Here is a 27110-nt window from a genome sequence, read left to right as displayed (position 1 = left end):
TGTGAGCTAATCCTGTATGTTTTCTCCTTTCAGGCATGACGACTTGAAGGAGATGCTGGACAGCAACAAAGACTCCCTGAAGCTGGAGGCAATGAAGCGGATTGTGGCTGTGAGTGGGATTAATGTTTACTTTGGGATTTTGCTGATCAGCAATTTTGGGTGTATGATGGAAAAGAAAAAAGTGCACTATCATTACTAGAGGTGGACGCAACGATCCAAAATATCACTAATGTATCAATACCACGTCGGTATCGGATCAATACTCGATACTTTAGCTTCAGATTCCCTCTTGAAATTTTTTATTTATTTTCGTATTGCAGTTTCTCAGTTCTACTTTAAAAAGGATTTTGTTTTGGTCTGCTCTCAAATTCTTATTGTTTTGCACGTTATTTATTTATGTATTTATTTATTTTTAAAAATGCACGCAAATCATGCCAATATGTTCTCAACGTATTTTGTGGATACCTATAAATGTTATCCAAATAGTGCTCTAGGTTTGAATGAAATAATTCAAAGGAAAAACCAGAAAAATACTTTACGGTCAGAAGATTGATAATAAATCAAACTTAAAAAGAAAAAAGTGTCATGTCAGTGTCGGTACTGGTGGTTCCTGTATTTACTTGATGTTGTATTGATATCAAAATATGCTGAATCACTCACCACTAACCCTTTCCATTGCTTTGACTGGCAATATTCTCAGTCTGTTGGAGCAGTAAGACAGCGGTAGTGCGTCGTGATGTAACTACGATGTTCACAGATCCAAACTGTGCTGTCAGCTGTTTATTATTCATGATCTGTGTCAGTTTCCTCAATCTGAAACGCCACACCCATCTGTTCACTCATCACCACTGCAGGAAGATGAAAGTACGTCAGCAAGCATCAACAGAGACATCATGGAAACTGCTGGGTTAAAAACAAACCTTTCTTTTTTTCTTTTTTTTTCTTTTTTTCAAAACTCATTTCTGTGTCAAATGTGACAGAAATTGCTGGATTGATTTCAAAGAAAAGAGATGGATTCTATTTTTGCCATTTTTTTTAACATACTGGTATGGGTCCCTCAAGTAAATGTGGGCCAATAATTTATACTTTCATCTTGTTAGTGTTTCTGGATGTATTTCAGGATGGGGAGGTTTCGGCCATGAAATATTGGTCTGATCATGTGGCATTAATAGTGAGAGTAGCAGAGAAGCGACGTCAGAGGTGTATTAACTTTTTTATGATTTCGAAATTTATGTAACATGTAAAACATCTGTAAATATTGACTATATCTTCAAAATTAATATTGACTGTTAAGGCTGGGTTATTTATCGTATCGCTTATCATTCATCGTGAAAAATGTTTTGTCATTACTAGAATTTACATTTATTGTTATGTCAATAGATGTAAAAAAAAAAAAGACTAAAATCATCAGTCTCCCACTGTTTTTTCTATAAGAGTGTCAATAAATTCAAAAATACAATTAAATGAAGTAAGCAAGCAGCATCCTGAAGACATACTTTAAATAGGAGTGTTTTTCAAGAGCAGTATTTGTTTCTGGGGCTATGAAAGCTGGGCACAGCCATAGTTACCTAAAAAAAACTATAACTAGTTTTCCACTAGCTGAGTTTTTTCTGCAATCAGAAGGTAGCCCTACTGCTGTCAGTCACATGAATGCAGATCCAGAACGTTGAATGTGATTTGAAGAGCTCCCAATGGCATAAATCTAGTGCTTGTGTTTAAAGCCAACAGTTTTTGTGTGCGCTGCACTTTGTCCTGTTTCTTAAAAGGGGTTTAATCCTTTCAAATTCTTGTTTTCTCTCCAGATGATCGCCCGCGGTAAAAATGCATCAGACCTCTTCCCAGCTGTGGTGAAAAACGTGGCGTGTAAAAACATTGAGGTAGGTTGTGCTTTTGAGTTGTTTGGCCTCTGTTTCCTTTAGTTTGTGTTGTTGCTGCACATGGAAAAAGAGGCTTCTTGTATCTCGTTTTTTCATCTTTAATTTTCCAGGCTTGCGAGTTTCTGCTTCTCCAGTCATCATGTTTTAGAAAGTCTCCTGGTGCTTTGATTTTATCTCAGTGGAATCAGTTTGCGTCTTTCCTTTCCAAGTTTGCCTGAACGGTTTGCCTCCATCTTCCTTCCTGCTGATTCTAGGTGAAGAAGCTGGTTTATGTTTACTTGGTGCGTTACGCCGAGGAGCAGCAAGACCTCGCCCTGCTCTCAATTTCTACATTCCAGCGCGGCTTAAAGGTACATTTGACCTTTCTGTCATGTTGACAGGATGCTGTGAGTGTGAACTAGCCACATACATCATTTAGCAATGTTTTGCTTTAAAGGTAGTAAAAAACTTTAGTCAAATTTACATGCGTTATCAAAGATCCCTTCAAAGTTTATTGTGTAAAAACACCAACCGGACCAACAATCCCATAATAAACCTTCAAGAGATTCCACACAGATTGCCTCAAATGCATTGTCCTTTCTTCCCTACGTGTTTCCAGTTTGTAGCCTTTGAGTAATTGGATCAACCAAATTAGTTTTTTTGTTGTTTGTGGTGTTTTCCCATCCACAACATTTTTTGTAGCTGAAATGTGTAAACAAAAGCATTAAAAGTGGGATAAGTACTTGAGAGTATATGAGAGCAATGAAAGGTTGAGCCAATGTAATGCTTTTTAAAACCTAATTTAGCACAGCGAGAACGGTGTGGGTGTTAATGTGGAGCCTTGATGTTCCCCCTGACCAAGTGGGGAAACAGTTGAGAAGTAGTTCCTTTGTCATGATTTTTCCCTGATCCTGTCCTTGTTCTGGATCCAAATTGAACAATACTCATCGTTTTTAAAGGCCACCTATAATGCAGAATTCAATTTTTTCATCTTTTTTGTGCCAATTTACGTCTCAACTGCTTCTAAAAACAGTCGAAGTCCAAGTGCTTAAAAAGAGCCAAAAAAAAAAGACACCGAGCCAATTTATGGCAATAAGTTTATTATTTTTGGTGTCTAGAAAACGAGCCACTTGCAAAACTTGCTGAGTGTTGACTGCGCCGTTACCTAGCAACCCTTCAATTAACATTGAAGGGTGGTTAGCACCTTTAACACTTGAGTGATCTTCAATAAAGTCCTGAGCTCATGAATATTACTATTTTAATTGAATTGATGTTGCTGTTTTTAAATGACAGGATCCCAATCAGCTCATCAGAGCCAGCGCCCTGCGAGTCCTGTCCAGCATACGAGTTACAATCATCGTCCCCATCATGATGCTGGCCATCAAAGAAGCTGCTTCAGACATGTCTCCATACGTCAGGAAGACCGCTGCCCACGCCATCCCCAAACTCTACAGGTACGTCTGCAGCTGCAGCCCGGAGAAATAATCATCAATCAAACCCCGTCAGCGTGAAAACACAGAAATCCATTTGTGGTTTTTACACTTCAGCCAGATTCGGTCGATAGGGGAAGCTTCTCACTAACCATTTTTTTTTTTTTCTCTTGTTTTAGTTTGGATCCTGAACAAAAAGACCAGCTGATAGAAGTCATAGAGAAACTCCTTGCAGACAAAACCACGGTAAGTTTTTTGTTTTTTACCTTGCTTATTTAGTTTTACATTTTTGCTCAGCTCCTACCAATAGATGGAAATAAAGAAGAAGAAGAAAAAAACCCACCTGCGCTTCCCGTTTTAGCAAATTCAAGCAAAACATTTGATCATAGATTCTAGCTGTACAACTTTCTAGTCAGTCAGTGTTTAGGAATGTAATCGTAACGCAGCCAGCTGGTGCCTGACTTGAAATGTGCTGCAGCTGGTGGCAGGAAGCGTCGTCATGGCGTTCGAAGAGGTGTGTCCGGAGCGCATCGACCTGATCCACAAGAACTACAGGAAGCTGTGCAACCTGCTTATCGACGTGGAGGAATGGGGCCAGGTGGTCATCATCAACATGTTGACCCGCTACGCCAGGACCCAGTTTCTCAACCCAAACATCAACGTGAGTAATAAAACACACCTGTAAGGAGTTTTTAACAACATTTTCACTTCTTGTTGATTCTTTTTTAGTTTGTGACTTAAAGAAAATCCACATTTTACCAATTTTTAGTTACTTCTATTAATCAGTTCCCTAAGCTTATGTTATTTGGTCCTAATACGATCAATTTAAAGCTGAAAAATTACTAAGATGTTTTTATTTTAGTTTACTGGACTAAGAGAAATGTTCTATTGGTTATTCTGACGATTAATCGCATTATTACAAATTGGCACTTTTTGCATCTACAATCCCTTGATAAACTTTTTCTTCCTTTCCTTTGCAGTCTGCTTTAGTATCATAAAAAATATTAAAGATAAAAGAAAATACAACATAGTTTTAAAAGATAAAATAAGATAAAAATGTTGTCCAAACAAACCTGGCTCTAAATAAAATAATAATAATTGCCCCTTTGTTACATAATGCTATCTCATTAGCATTAATGAGATAATCATTAGCATTATCTCATTAATAATAATGAGATAATGCTAAACTATATAACTTCACTATGTAACTATGAAGTTACAAAGTCATATCTCAGACTAAAAAAATTAATTACCTGACATTGAAATGCTTGATTGTTGGCACCAAAGCAGTGCAACAACTATTTAATAGGTTTTGGATCTTTTTTTTTTCCCCTTAATAAATAATTTTGAAAATGTCATTTTGTGTTTGTGTGTGTGTGTGTGTGTGTGTGTGTGTGTGTGTGTGTGTGTGTGTGTGTGTGTGTGTGTGTGTGTGTGTAACAAAAAAACAAAAAAAAAAATCTAAAGAAATCAGTCAGGAAATTAGTTGTTTCCTGTTATCTTACAAAACTTAGTTCATAATTTTTGACGGTTGACCACAAGCGCACTCCTCACTGACTGCAGGAGTCTCTGCTGGAGGAGGGAGGAGGAGCAGATAAAACCTTCTACGGCTCGGATGAAGACGAGGATGAGGACGAGGAGGAGAAGGAGAAGAAAGCAGAGGCAGCCGCCATGGCCAAGAGGAAGCCCTACGTGATGGACCCCGACCACCGGCTGCTGCTGAGGAACACCAAGCCACTGCTGCAGAGCCGAAACGCAGCCGTGAGAGCGCCACATACACTGCACACACACTGCACACACACACTGCGAACACGCTACACACACTCTGCGAACACACTGCAAACACGCTACACACACACTGTGAACACACTGCGAACACGCTACACAAGCTTCACACACTGTGAACACGCTACACGTTAGCATAAAGCAGGCCAGGCCTTCAGCATCGCTCTGGAGTTACGGTACAAACCACAAAGGTCCGCTAGTTGCAGTGTGTAGCTTTTATGAACAGTACAGTTTTTACATATTTGTTAAAACTGTCTTTTGTCGTTGCAGTATAATATGAGATAATCTGTGAAAAAAAAAGTAGCTTCTTTGCCTCCTCTTTGTCAATTAACCTTGGGTATATGCTGCTCACTCCTATGCTAGGCTACAGCTAGTTCAGCAGAGCCTGCGGTGAATGATAAGACTGGTTAGCATGGCCACTGATGAAGGCAGTTGTTCAGATTTCCAGTAATGGTGAGCTGTTTCTTTCCCGTTATCACATTGAGCAGCGTATACACGGGGATGATTGACATCGCTAAAGCCTTCCTCTGTGCTCTGATTGGTTGTTTCTGTCTAGTAACGCTGCGTTTCTTCAAATGACGGTAGGAGCTCGATTTTATTCACAGATAAGCTGTCTCGTGTTTTACCGTTACGACATGGTGACAATTTTTACAAATATGTGGAAAACATATTTTTTATAAAAGTTACATACTGCAGATTTAAAGTCATGTTGTCAATAATTCACCACAAAAGCATTTTTAAGGTCTTTGAGGAGGTCACTCAATCTGAGATGATTTTTACTCGAAGATGGATGGACCATGATGAACATGTTTTAATCTTTTTTTTTTCTCCAGCTCTTTGTAATTGTTATTCCTTCAGTTCTCACATCTTTGCTGTACTGCACTGCTTCCAGCTACAGGAGGCACAATGTATTGTAAGTGCCTCCCAGCTGCTAATGGCTAATGATGTCAGGGATTAGCTCATTGACATCCAACTCGCAGAGATTTAACTTCCAGAATTACACACTTTGCAAAGTCTTGACACACACTGTTGTTGCATATGCAGCTTACCACCGCAGTAATGGAGCTTTAAATTGTTTCCAACTCATTTGTTGACTGTATTGTGTTGAAGCACCACATGAAAACAAACGGCGGCTTTTTTAATAAATGCACTGTCAGATTATTTGTTCCCCTCTTTAGCCTGAGCGCAGTAAACGGAGAACAGAACAGTATTTGTCTCTTTTATGCTTGTTTAACACATCGGCTTTGTGAACACAAACACATTCCATATCTGTGCTGCAGCACAAAGCTGTAAATAAATAAAAAAATAACTGTGATGGATTGTAATTGTAATGCACAGAAGGAAATTAACCGGCTGACAATTGGCAGAGGCAAATTATTGTAAAAGGGTTGTTATAGTCCACTGAAGCTTTAAATTTTTATTTATTTTTTTTTTTTACTAAGACAAATGTGCAAATTCCAGGTGGTGATGGCTGTGGCCCAGTTGTATTTCCACCTGGCCCCCAAAGCAGAAGTTGGCGTGATTGCCAAAGCGTTGGTCCGCCTGCTGAGGAGCCACAGGTGAGCTTCCTGCGTTTCTCCTTTCAAAATGTTCTAGAAGTAATCAAGCTGGTCGATTAATATCGCTTCTTTAACAAAATAAACATCATCGTTCAAAACTATTCCCACTCTCCAATTTTTTCACGTTGAAACCAAGAGTTGTTATGTATCTTATTGGAAACAATGCAAAGTAGTCCTAATTGTTAAGTGAAAGGAAATAAAGTAAATGTTCAGCAAGTTTGTTTCATAAAACCACATTGTTTGCAAATTGCAGCTGCAACATTTCTGGGGTGTGTCTCCACCAGATAAAGATTCAAAGTTTTGCCCTTTTGTTGTAAAGTCGTATTCGATGAAGAGCGTCGGCGAACTTTGAATGGGCCGTTTTACCATTGTGTTTAATGGTGAGCTGGACTTTATTTAGGTATATCTGAGTAAAAGGGGCTGAATGCAACAGGTCCCTTGTTCTTTTTCAAAATGCTGATGGAGAGTATTGTATACCGTTTATTTTATTTCGCCAAATTTAAAAAGATTTAAGGTGTACGAATGCTTTTGCAAGTCACTGTATATATATAAAAACAAAACGACTCGTGGAGAACACAATGAAAGTCTCAATGAGGGAAAGTAAAGCTTTAATAACGCCCCAAAACCCTGTGACGCTGTAAACAACAGCAAAAGGACAAAGCGAGGGAGGAAGAATAAATCTGTTAGGCCCTGAAGCAGAAAGCGGATATTAAACAAGGGGGCTCGGTGAAGCTGAAGTAAACACGACAGCATAAACCATACAGAGAGATGACAGCGCAGCACCTCTGGGCTGCACGTCCTGCAGCCTGTCGAGCCTCTTATTAAACAAGTGGCTCTGCTCTGGGTTTAATGGAATCATCATTCAGCAGGATTCAAACTGCAGCATCTCTCCGTGTGTCAGAAAATCACTGAACTGGGCAATGTGTTTTATTAAGCTCCATCTGGAGGAGCGTGGTGTGCCTCAGGTTTCATTGCAACTTGTATATCTCCCTTAAGGGATTAAATAAAGGGCCCTAACAGAAAAGCTGCAAAAGTTCATATTTAAAGTTCAATGATGGACTGGATATTGTAAATGTTTCATTTTTCTTTATGGTGCTATGGTCTTTTTTTCTTTTTGCCCTTGATAAAGACAGATTTTATACAACGTCAAACTCATTTTCATTTTGGGCCAAATAAAAAATCTGAATGTTCTTAAAGGGCCGGTTGTTCCAGAATGTATTCATGAAACCCTTTAAATTGTTTAAACATTACTACATCTGTTTGTTTCAGCATTCAGTAAGCGTTTCTTAAAATTAAATAATATTGAACATCTTTTCACACCGATTCTGTGTCCAGGATTTTGTATCACAGATTTTGTGGTGCTAATTTAGAAATATTTGTAAGGATTTTTTTTTTTTACAATTCTTCCGCTAATGTATGAAGTTAAATGTGACTTTTTATTAATCTTTGCATCGATCACGGACTACAGCTTGACATTAAGTCAGGCTGAGGCAGCAGTCACTTATTTATGGCCAATTTTGAGAAACAAATTTCAGTAAAATCTGAAAAAAAAATGTGGGGATTTATTGTTTTTGTGTGAATTTTGCAGATTTGTGAAAAATTGGAAGGACTTATTGATGCAGTTTAGATCCAGAGGGCCACATAAACAGCTTCTGCAGGCCAGATTTGGCCCCCAGGCCTTGAGTTTGACACACGTACAATACAGAGTCCCAGTCCAATATTTCAGCAAATGCAGATGCTTAAAAACTCTGAGATTTTAAAGTACATCTGATATCTGGAGTTCCTACTGGTGCAGCCTTGTTGCTATAGATATATCTGACACGACGCTTACAGCTACAGTCTTCACAAAAAGCTCAAATCTTGACAATTGTGAGCTTTTTGCTATAATGGTATGCTAACATTAGCTTGTTTTCTCTTTGTTTTGATAAGACTTATTGATATTCAGAGTAGAAACATATTTTAAGTGCATTTCCAGTGAAGTGCATGTGGACTAAATTTGCAAGAAAAAAAGGTTTGTATCGTGCTTGACAGACTTTCCTAGAAAGTCCGGTTTGTTTGGGTCGGTGTGAACGCACAAATCTCAGACAGACTTGTGCTGAAAGTAATAAAATTTAACGGCGAGTGTTTCACAGTTCTGTCCGGGGAAATCAGGCAAACAGAAAGTGAGACTCGTTGTAAAAGGCGAAAAATATGAAACCCAATGAACTAAGTGTGTGTGGGCGGGGCGTGGGGTTACACCAGCTGTATCCAGTAAAGGTTAAATGCGATTTTACTGGTGCAATAAAAATTGACTTTCAGAGCCTCTATACGCAGAATAATGTATTTAACATTTCCTCTGTGCGTGTGTTTAGGAGAGATGTTTGATTTACCTGACGACAGGCAGCACATGCTGCTTCAAGCAGGACTACCTCATGGGTTCAGCATGACACATGATGTAATCATATAACCAAACAGGTTATATGGTTACACAGCACCTACAGTGTTTACAGTAGCATTATTTGATTAACCTATCAATAGTGTTAGGTTAATCAAATAACCTTGGTGAGAAACAAAGCAGCTTTGATACACTCCGATATTCTGATCTGCGAACTACTTTCTAGTTAATATAGACATGGGAGAAGAAAACTATGCACTTTATTGTTTTTATTAAAAGTGTTGTCATCCCATCCTATTTTCACTAAGACTGTGAAATAATAAGGCAGATTAGTTTGTGAAATATATTGAAAACATAAAAGAGAAACAATAAAAGCTTGAGCGTTTAATCATTTAAATAGAAAGTTCCCCAGCATTTTTTACAGTGGCAGATTTTTTTTTTTTATGTAAAAGGATTGAATGATGTAAATGAACTGACAAGATGAACTGAACAGAGTCTCTCATTCTGTTCACACTTATCAAGTCAACATGAATTAACGGTTAAAATAAGAAGAGGCTAAATATACGGGGTTCTTTGATTTTTTAAATGTATATTAAATGTGTTTCTTGCCTCTCCAGTAGTTGGTGCCCCGTGCAACATCAGAGACCAAACAATTGCTAAAGAGCTATAGACTAACACAGAAATGTTTAATCCTAATTTGATCAAAGTTTTTCTATATTCTGAACTGTGTTGCATTTCCTACATACACACTTCACAAAAAAATGTTCAGATATTGACATTTTATGATTTTATGTTGATTTCTAATTTGCTAGCAATGCTAACTAATAGCAGTTAGCTAATAACTGCTAAGTGCTAAGTTAGGTTTCTCTCTAACTGATTGGCTAAGTAATCCATAGCTAATCCAAACATTAGCAATGCTAATAGGCTAAGTAGCATTGCTAATGTTTATTAGCTGTGGATGTCCAGTGTGGTAACTTCAGTGTTTTAGTCCAAAAAGACACTTTAAAGTAATTCAACTTTGTCATTTGAAAGACCTCCACCAGTTCCTTCCCTCTCTCTTCTGTTCCATCAGTGAGGTCCAGTACGTCGTTCTTCAGAATGTGGCCACCATGACCATTAAGAGGCGGGTAAGTTACACTTGTTGGACTACACTTAGCCTGTTTGTTTTGCATTTTAAATTCAAAGATTTATGTGGGGTACTTTTTGGTGTGTGTGTGTATTGCAGGGCATGTTCGAACCGTACCTGAAGAGTTTCTACATCCGCTCCACGGACCCAACCCAGATTAAAATCCTTAAGGTTTCTCTCTGTTCTGTTCTGTCTAACCCGCTAAACCCAGAAGGCTTGTTAGAAATTTGCCGACATGTTGTTGTTTTTCACAGCTGGAGGTTCTCACCAATCTGGCCAATGAGACAAACATTTCCACTATTCTCAGGGAGTTTCAGGTAACGTCAAATTAAATGTACTTTATAATAATTCCTCGGTTTTGTCGACCTACACTGTGATGCTGAGATACAACAATAATGAACGTGTTGGTGTGTTTCCGACAGACATACATTAAAAGCATGGATAAAGATTTCGTGGCTGCAACAATTCAGGCTATCGGCCGCTGTGCTACGAACATCGGTGAAGTGAGAGACACGTGTTTGAATGGCCTGGTGCAGCTGCTGTCCAACCGAGATGGTAAGAGTAGAGAGAGCCATAAAAATTGGTAAATATTCTGTAGTAAACGAGATAGTTGCATGAAATAATATTTTATTTTAATCAGCTCTATTTATTTGTAAATGTATTACTATGAAATATGTATATTTCAAAATGGTGCTCAAATTGCAATGAATGTTAGTTAATTATTTAAGTAACATGCATCAGGCTTTGCATGCCTGCAACAAAGTGTATCTGGTGTAGGGTTGAAACGATTAATTGATTATTCAATTTTGTGATCGATTAGTCACTAACTGGACTTAAAGAACAGACGATTTGCTGAAGAAACAACATATTCAGAGCTTTAATTAATCTAAAACTGTACAATATATATTTACATTTTGAATTCAAAATAAAAACATCTGTCTGTAAATATTTTTGGCATAGCTTTAGCTTCATCTGGCTCAGATTTACTAAAGTAATGCTATATGTTATCGCATTTTAATTTAAAAAAATATTTTCTGAATTAAAAAAGTAATTAAAGGGTTTTGCTTATTTTAATCTTTTAATGTATTTAAAATATTGAATAAAAAGGCTAACATGGTAAAATGAAAAACATGAAGAACATACCCATTTTTTTTTGATCAGATTATTACATTTTTAATTAAATAATCCTTGTTTGCTGCCCTAATCTGCTGACAGTGGTTGCTTGAAGCAACCTAAAAAATTCACAGGTAAAGACAGTAAGGTGGTCAAGTCAGTTGTTGCTTTTGTTATTGATTTGATTTTTTTCAACTCAGAATTGAATAGTCACATTTATAGCGAGTTTATAGCGAGTTATTGCGCCATGTTTTTTCCCCCCCCTCATTTTGCGCATCCCTGACATGAATACCAAGTTTCTACAGATGTGGGTCTGAACTGTAACACTCTGTACTTTCACTGACTGATGCAAACGTTTGACTCGTCTACAGAGCTGGTGGTGGCCGAGTCGGTGGTTGTCATCAAGAAGCTGCTCCAAATGCAGCCGGAGAAGCACAGTGACATCATCAAGCACATGGCGAAACTAACAGACAACATCCAGGTTACGATTTCGCCTCCTCTCCGTTAGCATGGCCACAGATTCTGCAGACAACACAAATAAAGGTAGGTCTCACAGTTTGGCGTGCTCCCATAGGTCCCGATGGCGCGAGCCAGTATCCTGTGGCTGATTGGAGAATACTGCGAGCACGTGCCAAAGATCGCTCCTGACGTCTTGAGGAAGATGGCCAAGTCGTTCACCAATGAGGAAGACATCGTCAAGCTGCAGATCCTAAATCTGGCCGCGAAGCTTTACCTCACCAATTCTAAGCAGGTACCCAGCTGAAGGTTTTCTCTAACAACATACGGACTAAGTCCTCTACATATGTGAGGCTAGAATTACTCCGAATTTATCCAGGTTTCATTAATAGTATGGAAAGCTACAGAAAAGTTCTGATATGCAAAGAGAAAACAGAATGTGGAAAAATGTTGGCCTTTCCGTGTCAGGGGATTCCAGGGTCAGCTGTCCTCATCCTCTGTGTCCTCTTTCCTACAGACTAAATTGCTGACGCAGTATGTTCTCAACTTGGCCAAGTACGACCAGAACTACGACATCCGCGATCGGGCCCGCTTTATTCGGCAGCTCATTGTTCCCACGGAGAAGAGCGGAGCCCTCAGTAAGTACGCCAAGAAGCTCTTCCTGGCTCTGAAACCTGCACCCGTCCTGGAGTCTCCGTTTAAAGGTACGGCAGGAAGAACGACCTGCATTCAGACAGTTGTCACTTTGATGTTTCTCTGAGCTGAATTATTTTTCCAAATGCAGTATTTATTTTGTGTTTGTTACATCTAAAGCTCTTTAAGAATGTTGAATGGCTTTAATCTTAACAAAACCCACTGATTCCACAAATGGAAAAAATAAAACTGAACAATTCAGACAGTCAAAAACAGATTTAGTTGATATGCGAACATAATCAGGTCTTAATTGCAGCAGACAACTCATTAGCATCGCAGTTAGATCTATGCACAATTAGGGTTTCATTTAGAGACGGTTGGTTGGATTAACTCGATTAATGGTGATCTCATTCAAGGAGTTTAATTATTTGTTTGTTTGCATCTTTTAATATATTTCTAAGATTGTTAGAAAGGCTTAAACAGTTAAATGAACATTTTTATTTGATTAATCATCAGAATAATCAATAATAATTTATTTGAATTTGAATAATTTATTACCAATATACTCTTTAGTTGCAGCTGTAATTTTACTACAAGATAAAATCCATAAATCTCTTTTAAAGTTTCTTTTGACTCAGGACTTGACTAGCATAATGTCCAAACCGCTGCGTTGAACTAGTTTTTAAACTACTGACTCCACGTTGTAAACCTGAAACACCGAAACAAGATTTTAAGCTCGATCATGTCAGATTTCTCAGATTGCAGATTTCTTTCCCCTGTACTTGCTGCTTTGTGTTTGTGCAGACAGAGACCACTTCCAGCTGGGTTCGCTTTCCCACCTGCTGAATGCCAAGGCTGGGGGCTACCAGGAGCTGCCCGACTGGCCCGAAAGCGCCCCCGACCCCTCCGTGCGCAACGTGGAGGTGAAGGAGTCTGTGCGTGCAGTGGGAACAGTAACATACAGAGACACCGGGGCCCCATGGGGGCCCCGGCAGACGGAGGGGAGCGAGGGCTGCTCCTTCGCCAGAGCAGTGCCTCAGAGGGGCTGGACTCCAGAGCTTCCCATCCAAAATAATCTCACCTCCAATATATCATGGATTCTTCATCCATCCATTTACAGCCCGTTGCCATTAACACACATCCTTCTGGTCGCCGTCGACTACCCTGATGGATGTTGCTTAAAGGCTTTCCCTCCATTGAGGAGAACGAGTCACAAAGAAAAGGGGATTCTTTTCTTGTTGATGAGAGAAAGTTGTTGCAATGAAATTTAATATTCAGACGCATCTGGGAAACAGTCCGTGGTAGCAAGCTCCTCTCATCCTCTCTGCTGCACTCGCTTCTGCTGGGCAGCAGCTCCTCGGCCCGTCCACACATCGTTTCTCACAGCTGTTTGAACCACATTGTGACACGGAGGGGGAGCAGGCTTTGGTTCTGAACTGAGACCAATGGCGTTGTTCTGATTCACATGTTCATTTTTTTTTTAATGGTGCAGGCTTTTTTGCACCTATGCTCTCCATATTACCAGTTTCTCTGGTGCTTTCTCTCGCCTCTCATGCAAACTGCAAGAACAGCATGATGGAAAATTTTATCCGTTTTGAAACGACTCAAAACATTGAATTACCGCAGCACAGGCAGCCAGCCCACGCCTAGTTACAAACCACTTGGGAACATTGCATTTAATTTGAAATTAGATTAAGCTGTTTCCTAAATTAATCATCAACATTTTCACAAAAATAATGATTTAATCTGTTTAAGAGAAAGTCTTACCAGTTCTGACCAAAGTCTCTCCTCTTCTCCTCCATCCCATCCTCTCCATGTGCCGTTGGCAGCACAGTGTGTTTTAAATGGACGTAGAATCAAGTGATGCTAAGACTTGATTCTACCGTCACATATTGTGTTTTTGTTTAATAGTGAAACCAGGAACCTACCATTGATGAGGTCATGAGTGCAAATAATTTACATTTGATTTTTTGCAACAGGAAAGAGAAGATGTTTTTTTTCATATTCCAGTTTGTTGAATTAGTACAAGATTCTCGTAAATGTTGGTTATTTGGATTTAGAATGGGTTTGTTGCTTTTTTCCATAGATATTCTCATTGAAGGAAACAACATGTGTAAGCAGAAACCCTGACTCCATGTTTCTGCTTCTCTTCACATAGATCATACAGCTCAGCTAGCTCAAAAGACTCCACAATCTACTGCAGAAGTAGGCTAGCTCTGCTTCTGAGGTAGCCTACCTGAGCTAGCTCAAAGGCTGAGCTAGCTCTGCTTCTGAGCTAGTCTGTTAGTGTTGAAGTTTGTGTGAACCTCAGCCAAAGGTCGGAGACAGCCATATATTTTTAACGTCTTGTATGAACAATCTAAAATTATCAAATAAAAAAAAAAATCAAAGCATCTATCCATAACAAACAAATCCCTCTGGTCAGATTCAGATGGAAATACAGTGACTTAAGAAATCCAAGCATTCCTTTTCGATTGTGACGTTAATACTGCGAAGACAGAAGTGATGCGACATATTGTGCGGCTCTACAACTGCTATTGTCAATATGCAGATTTTCTTTCTCCTCTGCCAAAAACTCGTGGAAATCATTAAGATAATGTTGATGTTCTAATTTTGATCTACTCTGTCTCAGCTGAATTTATAGTGTATAACAAACAGAAACAAAAAAATTATCTAAAATGTGTGTGTGGTATCCTCACATTTTAGCTAAAGGGCTAAAACAAATTAAAACATCAGTAGGATTTTTGAATTACCATCTCAGATGCTTTAAGATTTGGCCTTTTTAAAACCCGGTTGGGCACGGGGGGTCCCTGGCCCCCTGAAGGCTCAGTTTTGACCGGCTCTGTCTCTCTCTGCACTCCGCATCCCGTCGTCAGACGGAGGAAGTCATAACCACCGGAGAGGGGCGGATCGGCCTGCTGGGAGACTGGCGAGAGGTGCCCCGCCTGCAGGGTCTGAGTGCAGTGGTTTGGGTTCTGATGGCTGCTCCCTCTCATTTCCTTCAGATTTCACTCTTGCTCTTTTTCTCTACCGAATGTTGGCAAAGCTGGAATTGTGAACAAAAAGTTTGTCCACGATTCAAATTTTCTGAATCTTACAGAATTTTTGTCTGTTTTATAAGTGAACGTTGAAATTATAATTTAAAAAAAAAAATCTGATCTCAACATTTGGTCAAAGACGCTTCCCTGAAAATAGAAATAGCATAAAATTTTCTAGCATTTGTAGATTAGTAGTAATCTTAATTTGAAGGCATTATTGTGCACTGCAAAAACACAATGTCTTACCGTTTTTTTGTCTAGTTTCTGGTGCAAATGTTTAGTACATTTTATATAAGACAAAGGTAATTTAAATAATTTTTCAGGAACTTATAGGAGCTTCTTTTAAGTCAATAAATCACTAATATTGATGAAAACATTCTGGTTAGCAGATTATTTCACGTGATATAAGATTGGGAGGAAAGTTTAATCTGCTGGTGGAGCTAGCACTTTTTAAAATAAATACCAATGAATTATTTACATTAAACAAGCTTCTATATCTTACTGAAAAGTTTTCTTTTATAAAATGTACTAAGATATTTGAACTTTAACTAGACAAAAAAATACTTGGTAAGATTTGTGTTCTTGGACTGATTCTGACCTGATTTTACTGAATCCTCTATACTCTATAATGGATTCTCTCACCTGTCATCCAAAATGCAGTCAATAGAGAACAGTTTGAATTAAGTTCAGAGTTATAGCTAAAGTTCATAAATAATGGTGTGATATTATTATTTATTGTACATTTGCTCTTCTGGTGTGAAGCTTGCATATCAAACATGAAGTCAGGGAGACGACACACTGTTAGTAAAACATTAAAAACACAGGATTTAGCTTTTCATGCATAGTTTCCCCAGCAGACCCACTCTGTTCCTGTTTCCTCTGCTGCACCTCACTGCTCCTTCAAAGTTGTGATGTTTTTTTTAACGTGTGGCGTTGCTTGATGTGATCTCACTCATCGCTGCGCCTCTCATCATGGCCGTGATTTCATTGTTCACTCCCATGTCTAGTTTTGTTGTTGATGGTTTGATCGTAAGTATGTCTGTGCATGAGCACAGCACCCTTCACACGTATCGGAAACCCTGGTAAAGATGTGTAAAAAAAACCTTGAAATTAGATCACCTTTTATTGTTTCAGGAAAATTGTTAATCTGCTGTCATCAGTGGCTACGCTAACTAGCCTTAGCATCCGTGAACCAGCTGCAGCATAGCAGAGAGTAAGGGGAAAACTGTAAGCATTGCATATGTTGGAGTGATTGACAGAGCTAAGGTCCTGTTCTTGGCTCTGATTGGTTCTTTTTGACCAATCCGTGTATTTCTGCAGAAGCCAGGGAAGCTCCATTTCTTTTTCTTTTAATTTTATCTCTTATATTGTGCTGTCATATGACAGTTTTAGCAGATATGTAAAAAATAAAACATATTGTTTAATAAGAGTTACATACTTTCAATGTTTTCTTATCTTTCCCATTTTGTGTATGCGTGAAAACAAAATGGCCTTTATGTTCAGTTTTATGTTTACACCCCAGAAAAACGGGAATTGATTTCAACACATCCTAGACACTCTGATCAACTTCAAAATTAAAGCTAAAATTAGATTTTATGTGGATTATTGCGATTGATGTTAAACTGATATAAGTAGAAAATGAACTGAAACACCAACAAATGTGATTTCATTTTAAGGCTATTGCACATTTTAGCAGCCTGGGTCAAAATACGTATGGAGGGCTCTGCGCATTAATATGAAGTTATATTGGAGTGTAAAATCACCATTTAGTCGCTCCATGTTACTGTGATAATAATTTCACATGCAGTGATGAAATTCGGGGTTTACTTCCTGTCTCTGAGTTTCCAACTTGTTTACACTTTTTTTTTATATATCTGTCCCCTGCCTCTCTCTCTTGCTTAAAACAAACAAAACATTTCCTTCCTTCTTCCTCATCTCCATCCCTACTCTTTTTTTTGTTTGTTTGTTCTTTTCTACATCTGCCAGGTTTTTGCGCTGCTCGAAAGAGTCACAACACTGACGAGCGTGAGTCCGTTTAGCGGCGACGAGCCACAAGTTCCTTCAGCCCGAAACCCACGTAGCCGCGAAAAACAAACCCCGAGTGCTTTTAAACACCCTGCCTTATTATGTAGTTGCTGTTCTGTGCTTAGCTGAGCCGAAGCCACCTGAAACACAGCTCCTGTCTCTCCCTCCTCCTCACCATTACAGAAGTGATTCTTTCTCGTCAGGCATGTCGAAACGCGTTAGCGGAGTGATTTTTTTTAAGTGGGACCGGGACTTGTCCACGCTCATTACCGAACCGGTCAATGAGCGGGAAAAGCAGATTGCTTTCTTTGGAAAGAAGAAGAAAAAGAAAGCGTAGGAGGATAAGTCCTCAAAGGCATCACTTCTGTTAATGAAAATGCTCCCTGAATTAAAAGAAAACCATTTATGCAACTGGTCATGAAGGCAACACCTGGTGCTCGTCTCATTCGGCGTAAAGAAGCATCCGAATTGAATTCATTTTCTTTTCTTTCTTTCTTTTACTTCTCTCGTAAAATACATCGGAGTATTAAGGCCATGCTAGGAAAATGAAAAATATAAAAGTACGAGAATAAAGCCGTAATACTACGAGAGTAATGTCATAGTATCACGAGAATAGATCTGTTATGACTTTATTCACATAATATTTTTTGTACTATTTTATAGTCATTTTATTATGACTTAATTCTCATAATTGTATTTTTAATTTTTTTTTTATTGTGGCCATAATACTCAGTCGTAGTAAAAGCAGTGGCGGCCTCACAAATTTTTACAGGGGCGGCCAAACCAAACTTTTAATTTGATAAACCTTTCTGTTGTTGTATTGAAAAAAGATGACTTTATATGCCTTTCTATGACCTGAACATGATCCTCTAGAGGGAGGGGGCCAGCATTTCTCAAAAGAGGGCCATGGCCCCCCTAGCCCCTCCCTCGGAGGCCCCACTGTGTAAAAGCAGATCAGCAGCAGCGATGGATGGCTTCATTTGGCTGCATCACGCCCAGGCAGAGGCATTCATGGCCATGCTACTCTGCCCACATCTGTGCTTTTTGCTGATGGTTGTTTCTTTTTTCTTTGTTTTTGCTCCCCTCCACTGTGGCTGAAATAAAAACTCACCGGGCTCCGTTTCTGTCCACCAGGTGCCCGAATGGACCAAATGCAGCAGCCGGGAGAAGAGGAAGGAGAAGAAAGTCGAGAAGCCGTTCTACTCCGACTCGGAGGGCGAGTCTGGCCCGACCGAGTCTGCCGACAGCGGTAACGTTTAGCCTTGGCGTGGCGACAGGACGCATTTTATCAAAAAACAGATGTCTGCCACCATGGAGTCATGGTGGATCTGCTGTGATTCAGGGACATTACTGAACACAGACAGGTCAAAGGTTATAAAACAATATCCCTAGCTGTTAACGTTTCGCTGTCCAAGACAAACAGATGAAACCAGATGTTTACATACACAGAATAAAAATACACCTTTTTCCCTCCATGTCTGAAGTTAAATCAGACCAAACCTCTCTGGTTTTAGGTCGGTTATACTGACCAAAATGACGTCTGTTTGCTAAACAGAAATACTTTTCTATTATTGTTATGCCACAATAACGAGAGGATTTATCAATACTTATTTATTAATGTCTTCAAAATCACAATAAAGTTCAGGAAACATAAACACTCCACTGAGGCGCGGCTTTTTGATATCGTAATTGAAATATTGAATTTTTACATAACTTAATGTTAGAGAAGTTAACGCCTCTTTTTTAAATAAATGATGGATTTAATCTAATATTTTGCTTCTCTGAAAACACAGACAAACTGATTATTAAAGTTTTGCATAAGCTATGAATATAAATGGATAACAACATTAAACCTCTGATTAGTTTGAGCTAATCAGTTGACACCATGATACTGCTGCCACCACTGCTTTCTTTTGGACTGAAAAATATTTTAGCAGCTCAACTTCAACTTGTTCGATTCAGGCTTAAAGTTTGTGTGTTTTCTTCATCTGGGCCTTAGACTAAATGTTAGAGACATAATTGATGAGTTATAGTTGATGAAAATAACAAAAAAGAAATTGTATTCCACACTTGGAAAAACAGTTTTGATGAAACACTTTCCCCTCCGACTAAACTTTATTTTCCTTTCCAGAGTCGGACTCTGCCAGCGGCTCGGAGAGTGGCAGCGAGGGCAGCGGCTCGGCCTCAGAGAGCGAAGAGAGCGGCGGGGTCTCCGTGTCCGAGGAGGAAGAAGAGGAGGAAGAAGAGGAAAAGAAAACGAAGAAGAGGGAATTAAAGAAGGCGGTGCAAGAAAGTGAAAGGTGACCAACACAGTTTGAAGGGTTTATAATCTTATTGTTTTCCAGAGGATTTTTGTAATCGGTTTTAAAGCCTCAGGTCATCCGGTGTCGCTTCCCTTTAGCTAAAACCGAATCAGTGTCTGTCTTGTTCATTTAATCACCGTCTCCTTTCTGTTGTCAGTGAGCAGAGCAGCGAAGAGGAAGACAGGAAACACGAGAGGAAGATGAAACAGCAGAAGAGCGACTCGGAGTCGGAGTCTGACGAGGAAGAGGAGAGCGAGTCTGAGAGCAGCCAGTCAGAGTCTGACGACTCCGAGTCTGAGGCAGAAGTCAGAAAGAAAAAGAAGGTACACCGAGCAGACTGAGCCGGAGACACCGTGTTTTAGAAAAATATTCATAACCCTGCAGGGATTTTTCACATTTTGTCCTCTTAAAGAAATATAAGAAGAGAGAAATGACTGTCTCTGCTTTTTGTCCTTCATGTTAGAGATAAAGTAGTTTTGGATTTTAATCTCATAATCATTACTTTTTATGATCATGATTCAGCTTTTTTTTATTTTAATATCAGAATTCTCTCCGTTTTCAGCAGAATTTTATTCTCAGCATTAAGAATTGAATCTCCAAATTAGGACATTAATTTGGAGATTCAACTGAATGAATTTGAAACTCAGAGATTTTTTTTCTCTCTGAGTTTCTCAGAATTCAGAGGAAAAACTTCTTTCAAAATTAAGTGTGAATTTTATTTATGTTTATTATTTTCAGTGACCCTAATCCTCTTCCATGTATCATAAAAATTGTCAGATGCTCATGACATTTGTACTTGATCTTCCTCCAGGCAGCTGAATCTAAACCTCCTTCCAAACCTGCCAAAAAAGAAACCACGAAAGAGAAGAAGGAAATGTCTCTTTTGGACCTCGATGATTGTGAGTTGTTGTTTTTTTTCCCCATGTTTCTGCAGAGAAAGCAGATGTTTTATATAAACACAGGCTGGTCTTCTGCTTATCAAACAATAGACCAGATCATGTGATTTCTTTCTCATAGGGACTGAATAAATAAAAGTTCAGCGTCTCTGAATGTTGACTTCCATCTTTTTCTCCCAGTTGAACCAGCTCCCTCACCTCAAGTCACACCGGTCAACAACTTGTTCTCCAACAGCCTGGTGACCGACCTGGAGGGCCTTTCCCTGTCTGAAGCCGTCCTGTTGCCAGCGGTAAGCAGAAACGCTTCCATCTTCCTGCCTTGAAAGTTGCGGGGTGGAACAGAGACGGCGTGCGAGACATAACATATGTTTCCGCAGACCATCGCCCCCTCAAGCGCGCTGAAGAGCTACGAGCTGCTGCACCGCATCACGGGCGAGGGTCTGTCGGTGGAGTACTGCTTCAGCCGGCAGCCGTTCAGCCCCGACGCCAACATGGTGGCGGTGCAGATGCAGTTCACCAACAGCTCAGCGTCCGACACCAAGAGCCTGCACATGGAGGACGTGAAGCTCCAGTCGGGAATGAGGGTGAAGGAGTTCCCAGAGATAGGTACCCCGACAGCAGCAGACGTCGCTCGTGTGTTTAGATGTTTTCCTGACTTTTAATTAATGTCATTTACGCTTTTGCGTGTCGACAGAGTTGCTTCCGGCCGGCGAGACGGCCACGGCGGTTATGGGCATTGATTTCTGTGACTCGACACAAGCTGCAAACTTCCAGCTGTGGTGAGCAGTTGTCTCTGTTCGCTCAGTTTTACGTCCTTACACTCGACTTTAAAACACAACTACAGCGTCTGCAGCAGAACTGTCAGTTCTTCTAAGAGTTTTCTAATAGTTATTCTTGACATTTGCAAAATAAGAGCATTTCTCAAAACAATACTTACAAAACACCGTGCTGCAAAAGCCAGTTTCTTTCTCATATTCCTTAGTTCATCTCTCTAAATTAAATATCAGTGTCAGTAGCACATCTGTGACATTTTTTCATTATTTATGGACAAGACAGTAAAATTGACTATCATGTCATCATAACAGTGTATTCTGTTGGGACACAGCAGAGTACGTGTTGTAAACTACGACTGAAGTTTTGATGATCAGCATTTTGTACGATTTTGTAAGAGATCAACGGCAAGAGACAGGACAAGATTAACGTTTATGCTTTTACTGTAATTTGGTAGACAAATCATTTCTGTGATTCAGAAAGGAAAGGACAGCCCTTCGGAGCACAAAGCACAAAAACAAAAGTAGAATTGGGAACATAAGACAATCTCCTTTACTCTGTGCTGTCTCAAGAGTTGGACCCCACGAGCTTTTTACCTAGTGTGCAAATTCATGTCTCTTCGCAACCTGAAGCTCCGTTGTCCCATTGATAGAAAAAAAAATGTAGCACCACTTCTGTGCCTGAGTCAATTTTCTTTGTGAAATAAAACCAATGCTGATCAAAGATCAATAAATGTATTGCTGTCATTTTGCAGCACACACACCAGGAAATTCTTCGTGTCCATCCAGCCGCCTGTCGGAGAGCTGATGAGGCCGGTCTTCCTCACAGAGAACGAGTTCAAAAAGGAGCAAGGTGAGTCTTTAAAGTGCAGCAATATGTTACTCTGCCATTGATGCCGAGGCGTATAGCTAGGCTCTTTATCTTATTATTACTACTAAACATCATGCACATCAACCTGTACCAGATGATATGAAGAAACTGATTAGCGGCTCTGGTGGGGGCGGCCAATCACATTTCAAGATTGGGCGGTACCCCGCCCCTGTGGCCACGCCCCCTGGCTGAGCCCACAAAGCATAACGTCACCTTCCTTAACAAAATGGCCTAAGTCATTTTTTGTCAAAAGTGATTTTTGCAAAAAAATAAAATAAAAATCACCTCCTTTTTATTACCAAAGGAAAAAAAACCTACTTTGGTGAAAAACGTCTTAGGCCGTTATTTTAGAAAGGTTATGATCTAAAATGGTTCCAGTTAGAAACAGAAACTGCTTTAAAGGTGAAATGACTCTTGAAGTGTGGCTGCAGCCTGAACCACTGCAGTAAACATGTAATAAACGTGTAGTAAACATGTAGTAAACGTGTAGTAAACATGTAGTAAACGTGTAGTAAACGTGTCCTCCTCTTCATACGACCCCTCATAGAGAAGCCTTTTCAGACAGCGGGTAAGTTGGCTTTGATAGGTCTGTTGTTCCCAGCCGTCTGTGTGCCCGCCTGCTGTATAGCAAACCTCAGAACCCCCACTTTCCCACCATCATCCCCTCTTCCCTGAGACGCGGCCCCTGACCCCTTCCTGCCTTGGTAGTCACACCGCAGCTGCATCTCCAGGTCTGGAGCTGCTGACCTGCTGATCACAGGAATGACTGGAAATGCTCATCCACTGATCATGATTCAGTTCTGTTTGAGCACAAAGCGAATGACAAAAATTACTTTGAAACCACGAGTAACCACTGATCAAAGCTGTCTTGTTGTTGTTGTTTTTCTGAACTGTTTCTTTGCAAAGAAACAATTTTTTTGAGTGTCAATTTAGTTTTTGCTCGGTAATGGCTTTTTACTTACGTGTTTGTAGTTTACATTTGGGAAGCAGTTTGGGAATGTATTGGGAGCTGAGTGGCCTACCATCAGTCCCCTTCTGTGTTCAGTCGGAAGCATCACTGCATTCCAGTTTGCACAGTATGTTTGTTATTCCTGGTTTACTGGATACTACTAAAATCCTAATATACGGCGGGATTTAAAGGTAGTCATGCAGAAACCACCTTGCTGGGATGTGAATACAGTATGTGAGCTGTATGTAATACTGTATGTCCAAACACGGCAGACATCTAGAACTTTTTACATGTATATTTATATATATTCTGGTCGTATATTATTTCAGTGCCTTTCTTTTTCTATGGTGAGATGTTAGAAATGACTAAGCCTGTCACAATAAGCAATACATCGATAAATAATAAATGATTGTGATCATTTCCATTTGGACAACAGTCATTAAAGACAAGCTCACCTTTAATATTGTTGAAGAAATGCTGTAAACATTTGATACCTGTACAAAGCAGTTAGCTTGCGCTACCTGCCTCTTTTACCTGTTTCCCCTGTCTAAGCCGAATGATTTTTTTATGCAGTTTTGTTTATAACATTTTAGTTGCTGTTGTTTCAGATGTTTATTTGGTTCCAGTGGTTTTTTTTTTTTTACTTTGAGGCGGTGCACGCCCATTATTATGCCAGTATTATTTTAGTGAAAAATGGTCTCAAGATGGCAGTGTTATATCACCACAATTTCTGGGCCAATTTATGGTACAGCATCATTTCTTATGGTGACAGGCCTAGAAACGACTAAAGCATCAGCTTTTCTTTTTTTCGCCTCTGCTCTGCTGACGCTCTTCCAGGTCAGCTGATGGGAATGAATGAGATCACAGAGAAGCTAACTCTAGATGCCAAGTGTCGGAACGAGCACGCCATCGTCCAGAGAGTGACCACTGCTGCCAACCTCAGCCGCGTCCCCTGTGGCTCAGACAAAGAGTGCAGGTAGGAGGATCAGCGCCTTGCTGTGCAGTAATTGTTTAAATCAAAGGCACAACCAGCTTTCAAATCCCAGAATATAGTAAACAGTGATAGCATCTTCATCCAGACCGCAGAATATTCAGCATATAATAACAGTAATGACAATTGGAGTGTTGAGTTTAACTTTTAATAAGGCTTCAAACTTCAATAGTTAATAGTTGTGTTCAGTACTGTAAAGCAGACATGGCTTCAGATTAGGAGGGTTGAATTTCCACTGACCAAATATTTTGAAAAGAAATCTGTGGCAAATGATATTCAGTTGACTGCATTCTCCACTTCTGCCATTAGATGTCACTACATCCTTTAATTCATTTTACATCCTCTAGTAAAACTGGAAAAAATGTCTTCAAGCAAGCCATACTAGCAGATTTGAATACACTTTATGATTCTCCCTCTGTTTATTACCTCTACAGCTCAGTAAGCACAGGTATCCATTTTAATCTAAAAAATTGTGCAGTTGTTTTGGAAAAGTTTGATTCAGAAAAAAACAGGTTCCATATCATTATAGTACTGCTTATTTTCATACTTGAAATCTATAAAGAAAGCAAAACAAACAGACTCTGACCATTAATATGTGTTACTAATGAACACATATTAATGTGTTCATTAGTAACACCAATAAGGACAAGAAAGGACAAGAAAGTTCAAGTAAAGTATGTTTTAGAGAGCTAATAGACCAGCACTCTATCTCAGTTTAAAAAAGCTCAGTGGGCAGCTAATCTGCAATTAGCCACAGTAGCAGCTGTAATAAAAAATGACAGAACATTATAGGAATTGTTACTGCAGTGGTAACTGGTGTGCATTTACACTCCGTTTTATGCTAACAGCTGTTGCTACAACGCTGTCTGCTTGCTAGCTAAGCTGTTTTTGTTGAGCTGATGGTAAACCTAGCCTTTTCACTTTTCAGAAACTTCTTCGCCTTTAATGCACACTGTCTTCCGTGAAAGGATATTGTTCACTCCGTCCTTTCCCATGTTTCCATCATAACTCCTTTTTATTTTTTCCGTCATGAACTGATTTCTGTGGAAATTGCTCTCTGGTTGTCCCCAAAGACATGTAATCGCTCTGTAAGATGTTAACTGCTACAACTCAGTGTGAACTCAGAAAATCAATACGGTTGATAATGGAAATACTAATTGGTTTGGAAAACAAGTGAAAAGACCTGATTGTGAATTATTTATGTCAGTGTTGTCTCAATTTGAAGGGTTTCGAAGCCTCACACAGGGTTATGGGTTGTATTCCCAGTTGGGGTCCTTCTCTTTCCTTTTTACATTTGAGGAAGAGCAGTGTGGTTTTTGCCTCCAGCTTCATCTAATTTTTTTCATCTGAATCTACATCCTGGTAACCGACGTCCATTTCACTCTCATTCTGTGTTTTCAACCTTACTTCTGCTCTTTTTCGTTTTGCTGCTTTGACCTCAGTCCTCCTGTTCCTCCTCCTGAACATCCTGTCCACAGGTTTGCAGGCAGAACGGTGACCAGCGGCAGCTTGGTGCTAGTCACCGTGGCAACCAGAGAAGAGGGTGCCGCCCAGCTGACGATCAACTGTGAGAAGATGGTGATCGGCACCATGCTGGTTAAGGACATCCTCCTGGCCCTGACGCAGTGACGATAAACAGACACCCGGCTCGACTTGTGCCCCCTCACTCCAGCCACCTCGTGAATTTCATTTAGGACTGGTCACCGCTCCATCTCTTGTGTTCTCCAGCCAAGCCGTGTTGGAGAGAAAGCTTCCAGAGTGTGAAAAGCTTCTTTTTAAAAAATAAATCCTCCAAACACTGTACGCTGCATCTGAAGAGTGATAGAGAAGACATCTACAGAAAAATGGAATCAAATTGTAGCATAATCATCTTTTAGCTGCTCAGTTACCCTAAATACCACTTACTGGTTTCCAGGATGAGTATTGAAGCAAAATGGACGTTAATGTTTGGAGGTTCTCTGCTTTGCTTGTACTCATTGTCCACATTAAAAATTTTGTTTCAGGTGAAATAAAAATAAAAAAAATGCTTCCAAAACCGAAGATTTTAAACTCTGTTTGTGGTGTAACCACGTGAACCGGACATCCAGAAATAAGTGGAAACGATGATTTTAGAGGCCCAGCTCGCATAGGTCTGGTTCTGATTTCTGTTCTGGAAATTACAACAGTGACGCAGTTTTTATGTTGCTTTTTTTCCCCGTCTTTTGTCCTGACGGTGTTTCCATTAAGCCTCAGTTTTAAGCTGTCGAAGTTAGTGACTGAGAGGAAAAGCTAAAAATGTTCAATCTTTAACCTGGGACTGCTTTAGCGGTGCTCAGGACATTTTTTATCATTTTAATTTCTTTCATGTTGACATTATTATTATCTACTGTGGCTACGTAGCTGTCACAGTGGTGCTTGCATTGGAATCCAAGTGATGGTGGAGAGACATAAAGGTTTAGAAAAACAAAAGATAAATAATTATCTGGAGTGGTATAGCTAGGCTATTGGAGATCCAAATAAAAATACACCAGAACAAAATAACTTTTATCTGTTTGATAAAAAAAGAAAAACATGTCATACTAGTATAAAATCAGAACACTGTATACTTATGAAACTGTAAGTTTTTATTAAGTATAACCATTTCAATTGAATTTTTGAAAAGTAAAAAAATCAGCTATGTCAACATATTTTATGAGCATTGAGGGCTCAACTTGAAAAAATAACACAAATCTGGATCATTCTGTTTTGTCTCAAGAAATATTAATCATTTCAGTAATCAGTAAAACGAAGCGTGTAAACAGGATTCTTTAAATACATCAATTGAACAAGTTAACCTAGTTAGAGCGCTGAGCAGATGAGAAGTTTATCAGCAGGCATAGTTTTAAAAAGAAAGTGATTTGATTTGAAAGTGCTGTATTACTACTGCAGTGCTATGAGTGTGTGTGCTTTGAGGGTG

The 27110-nt window shown here is 39.5% G+C and overlaps 1 protein-coding gene and 1 long non-coding RNA gene across 8 annotated transcripts; both read left to right on the top strand.

The window, feature by feature from the left end:
• Nucleotides 1–26709, top strand: ap3b2 (adaptor related protein complex 3 subunit beta 2). 7 transcript variants are annotated; one of them, XM_015038605.1, is made up of 27 exons: nt 1–109; nt 1803–1877; nt 2132–2227; nt 3150–3310; nt 3466–3532; nt 3765–3947; nt 4850–5047; nt 6533–6630; nt 10077–10131; nt 10230–10301; nt 10385–10447; nt 10553–10685; nt 11615–11724; nt 11818–11994; nt 12217–12403; nt 13137–13255; nt 17357–17395; nt 18530–18644; nt 19527–19695; nt 19856–20021; nt 20510–20597; nt 20775–20884; nt 20972–21200; nt 21289–21373; nt 22120–22217; nt 24022–24160; nt 25618–26709. In XM_015038605.1, the coding sequence occupies exons 1-27, from the start codon at nt 17–19 to the stop codon at nt 25802–25804; spliced, it is 3312 nt and encodes a 1103-aa protein (XP_014894091.1). In that variant the 5' UTR covers nt 1–16; the 3' UTR covers nt 25805–26709. The 7 variants fall into 7 exon arrangements, with proteins under 7 accessions (XP_014894091.1, XP_014894092.1, XP_014894090.1 ...); XM_015038606.1 differs by having other exon boundaries at nt 13137–13267; nt 25654–26709; XM_015038604.1 differs by having other exon boundaries at nt 13137–13267.
• LOC106951221 (uncharacterized) lies at nt 13274–14983 on the top strand. The gene is made up of 2 exons (XR_001425778.1): nt 13274–14559; nt 14608–14983. It is a non-coding gene; the product is annotated as an uncharacterized LOC106951221 (long non-coding RNA).
• Nucleotides 26710–27110: the final 401 nt, after the last annotated feature.

The sequence above is a fragment of the Poecilia latipinna genome, unplaced genomic scaffold (genome assembly GCF_001443285.1).
Source record: "Poecilia latipinna isolate Pla-1442-1.1 unplaced genomic scaffold, P_latipinna-1.0 Scaffold447, whole genome shotgun sequence".
NCBI lineage: Eukaryota > Metazoa > Chordata > Actinopteri > Cyprinodontiformes > Poeciliidae > Poecilia > Poecilia latipinna.
The sequence above is the reverse complement of the archived record's forward strand: the minus strand, read 5'-3'. Positions and strand labels throughout refer to the sequence as shown.

What these genes read in the sequence shown, in the direction of transcription:
- ap3b2 (XM_015038604.1), top strand. Translation starts at nt 17, where the DNA reads ATGTTTTCTCCTTTCAGGCATGACGACTTGAAGGAGATGCTGGACAGC. An exon ending in AACTAACAGACAACATCCAG is followed by an intron (nt 11,725 to 11,817) that starts GTTACGATTTCG and finishes GTGCTCCCATAG; the next exon opens with GTCCCGATGGCGCGAGCCAG. An exon ending in GACCGAGTCTGCCGACAGCG is followed by an intron (nt 18,645 to 19,526) that starts GTAACGTTTAGC and finishes TTTCCTTTCCAG; the next exon opens with AGTCGGACTCTGCCAGCGGC.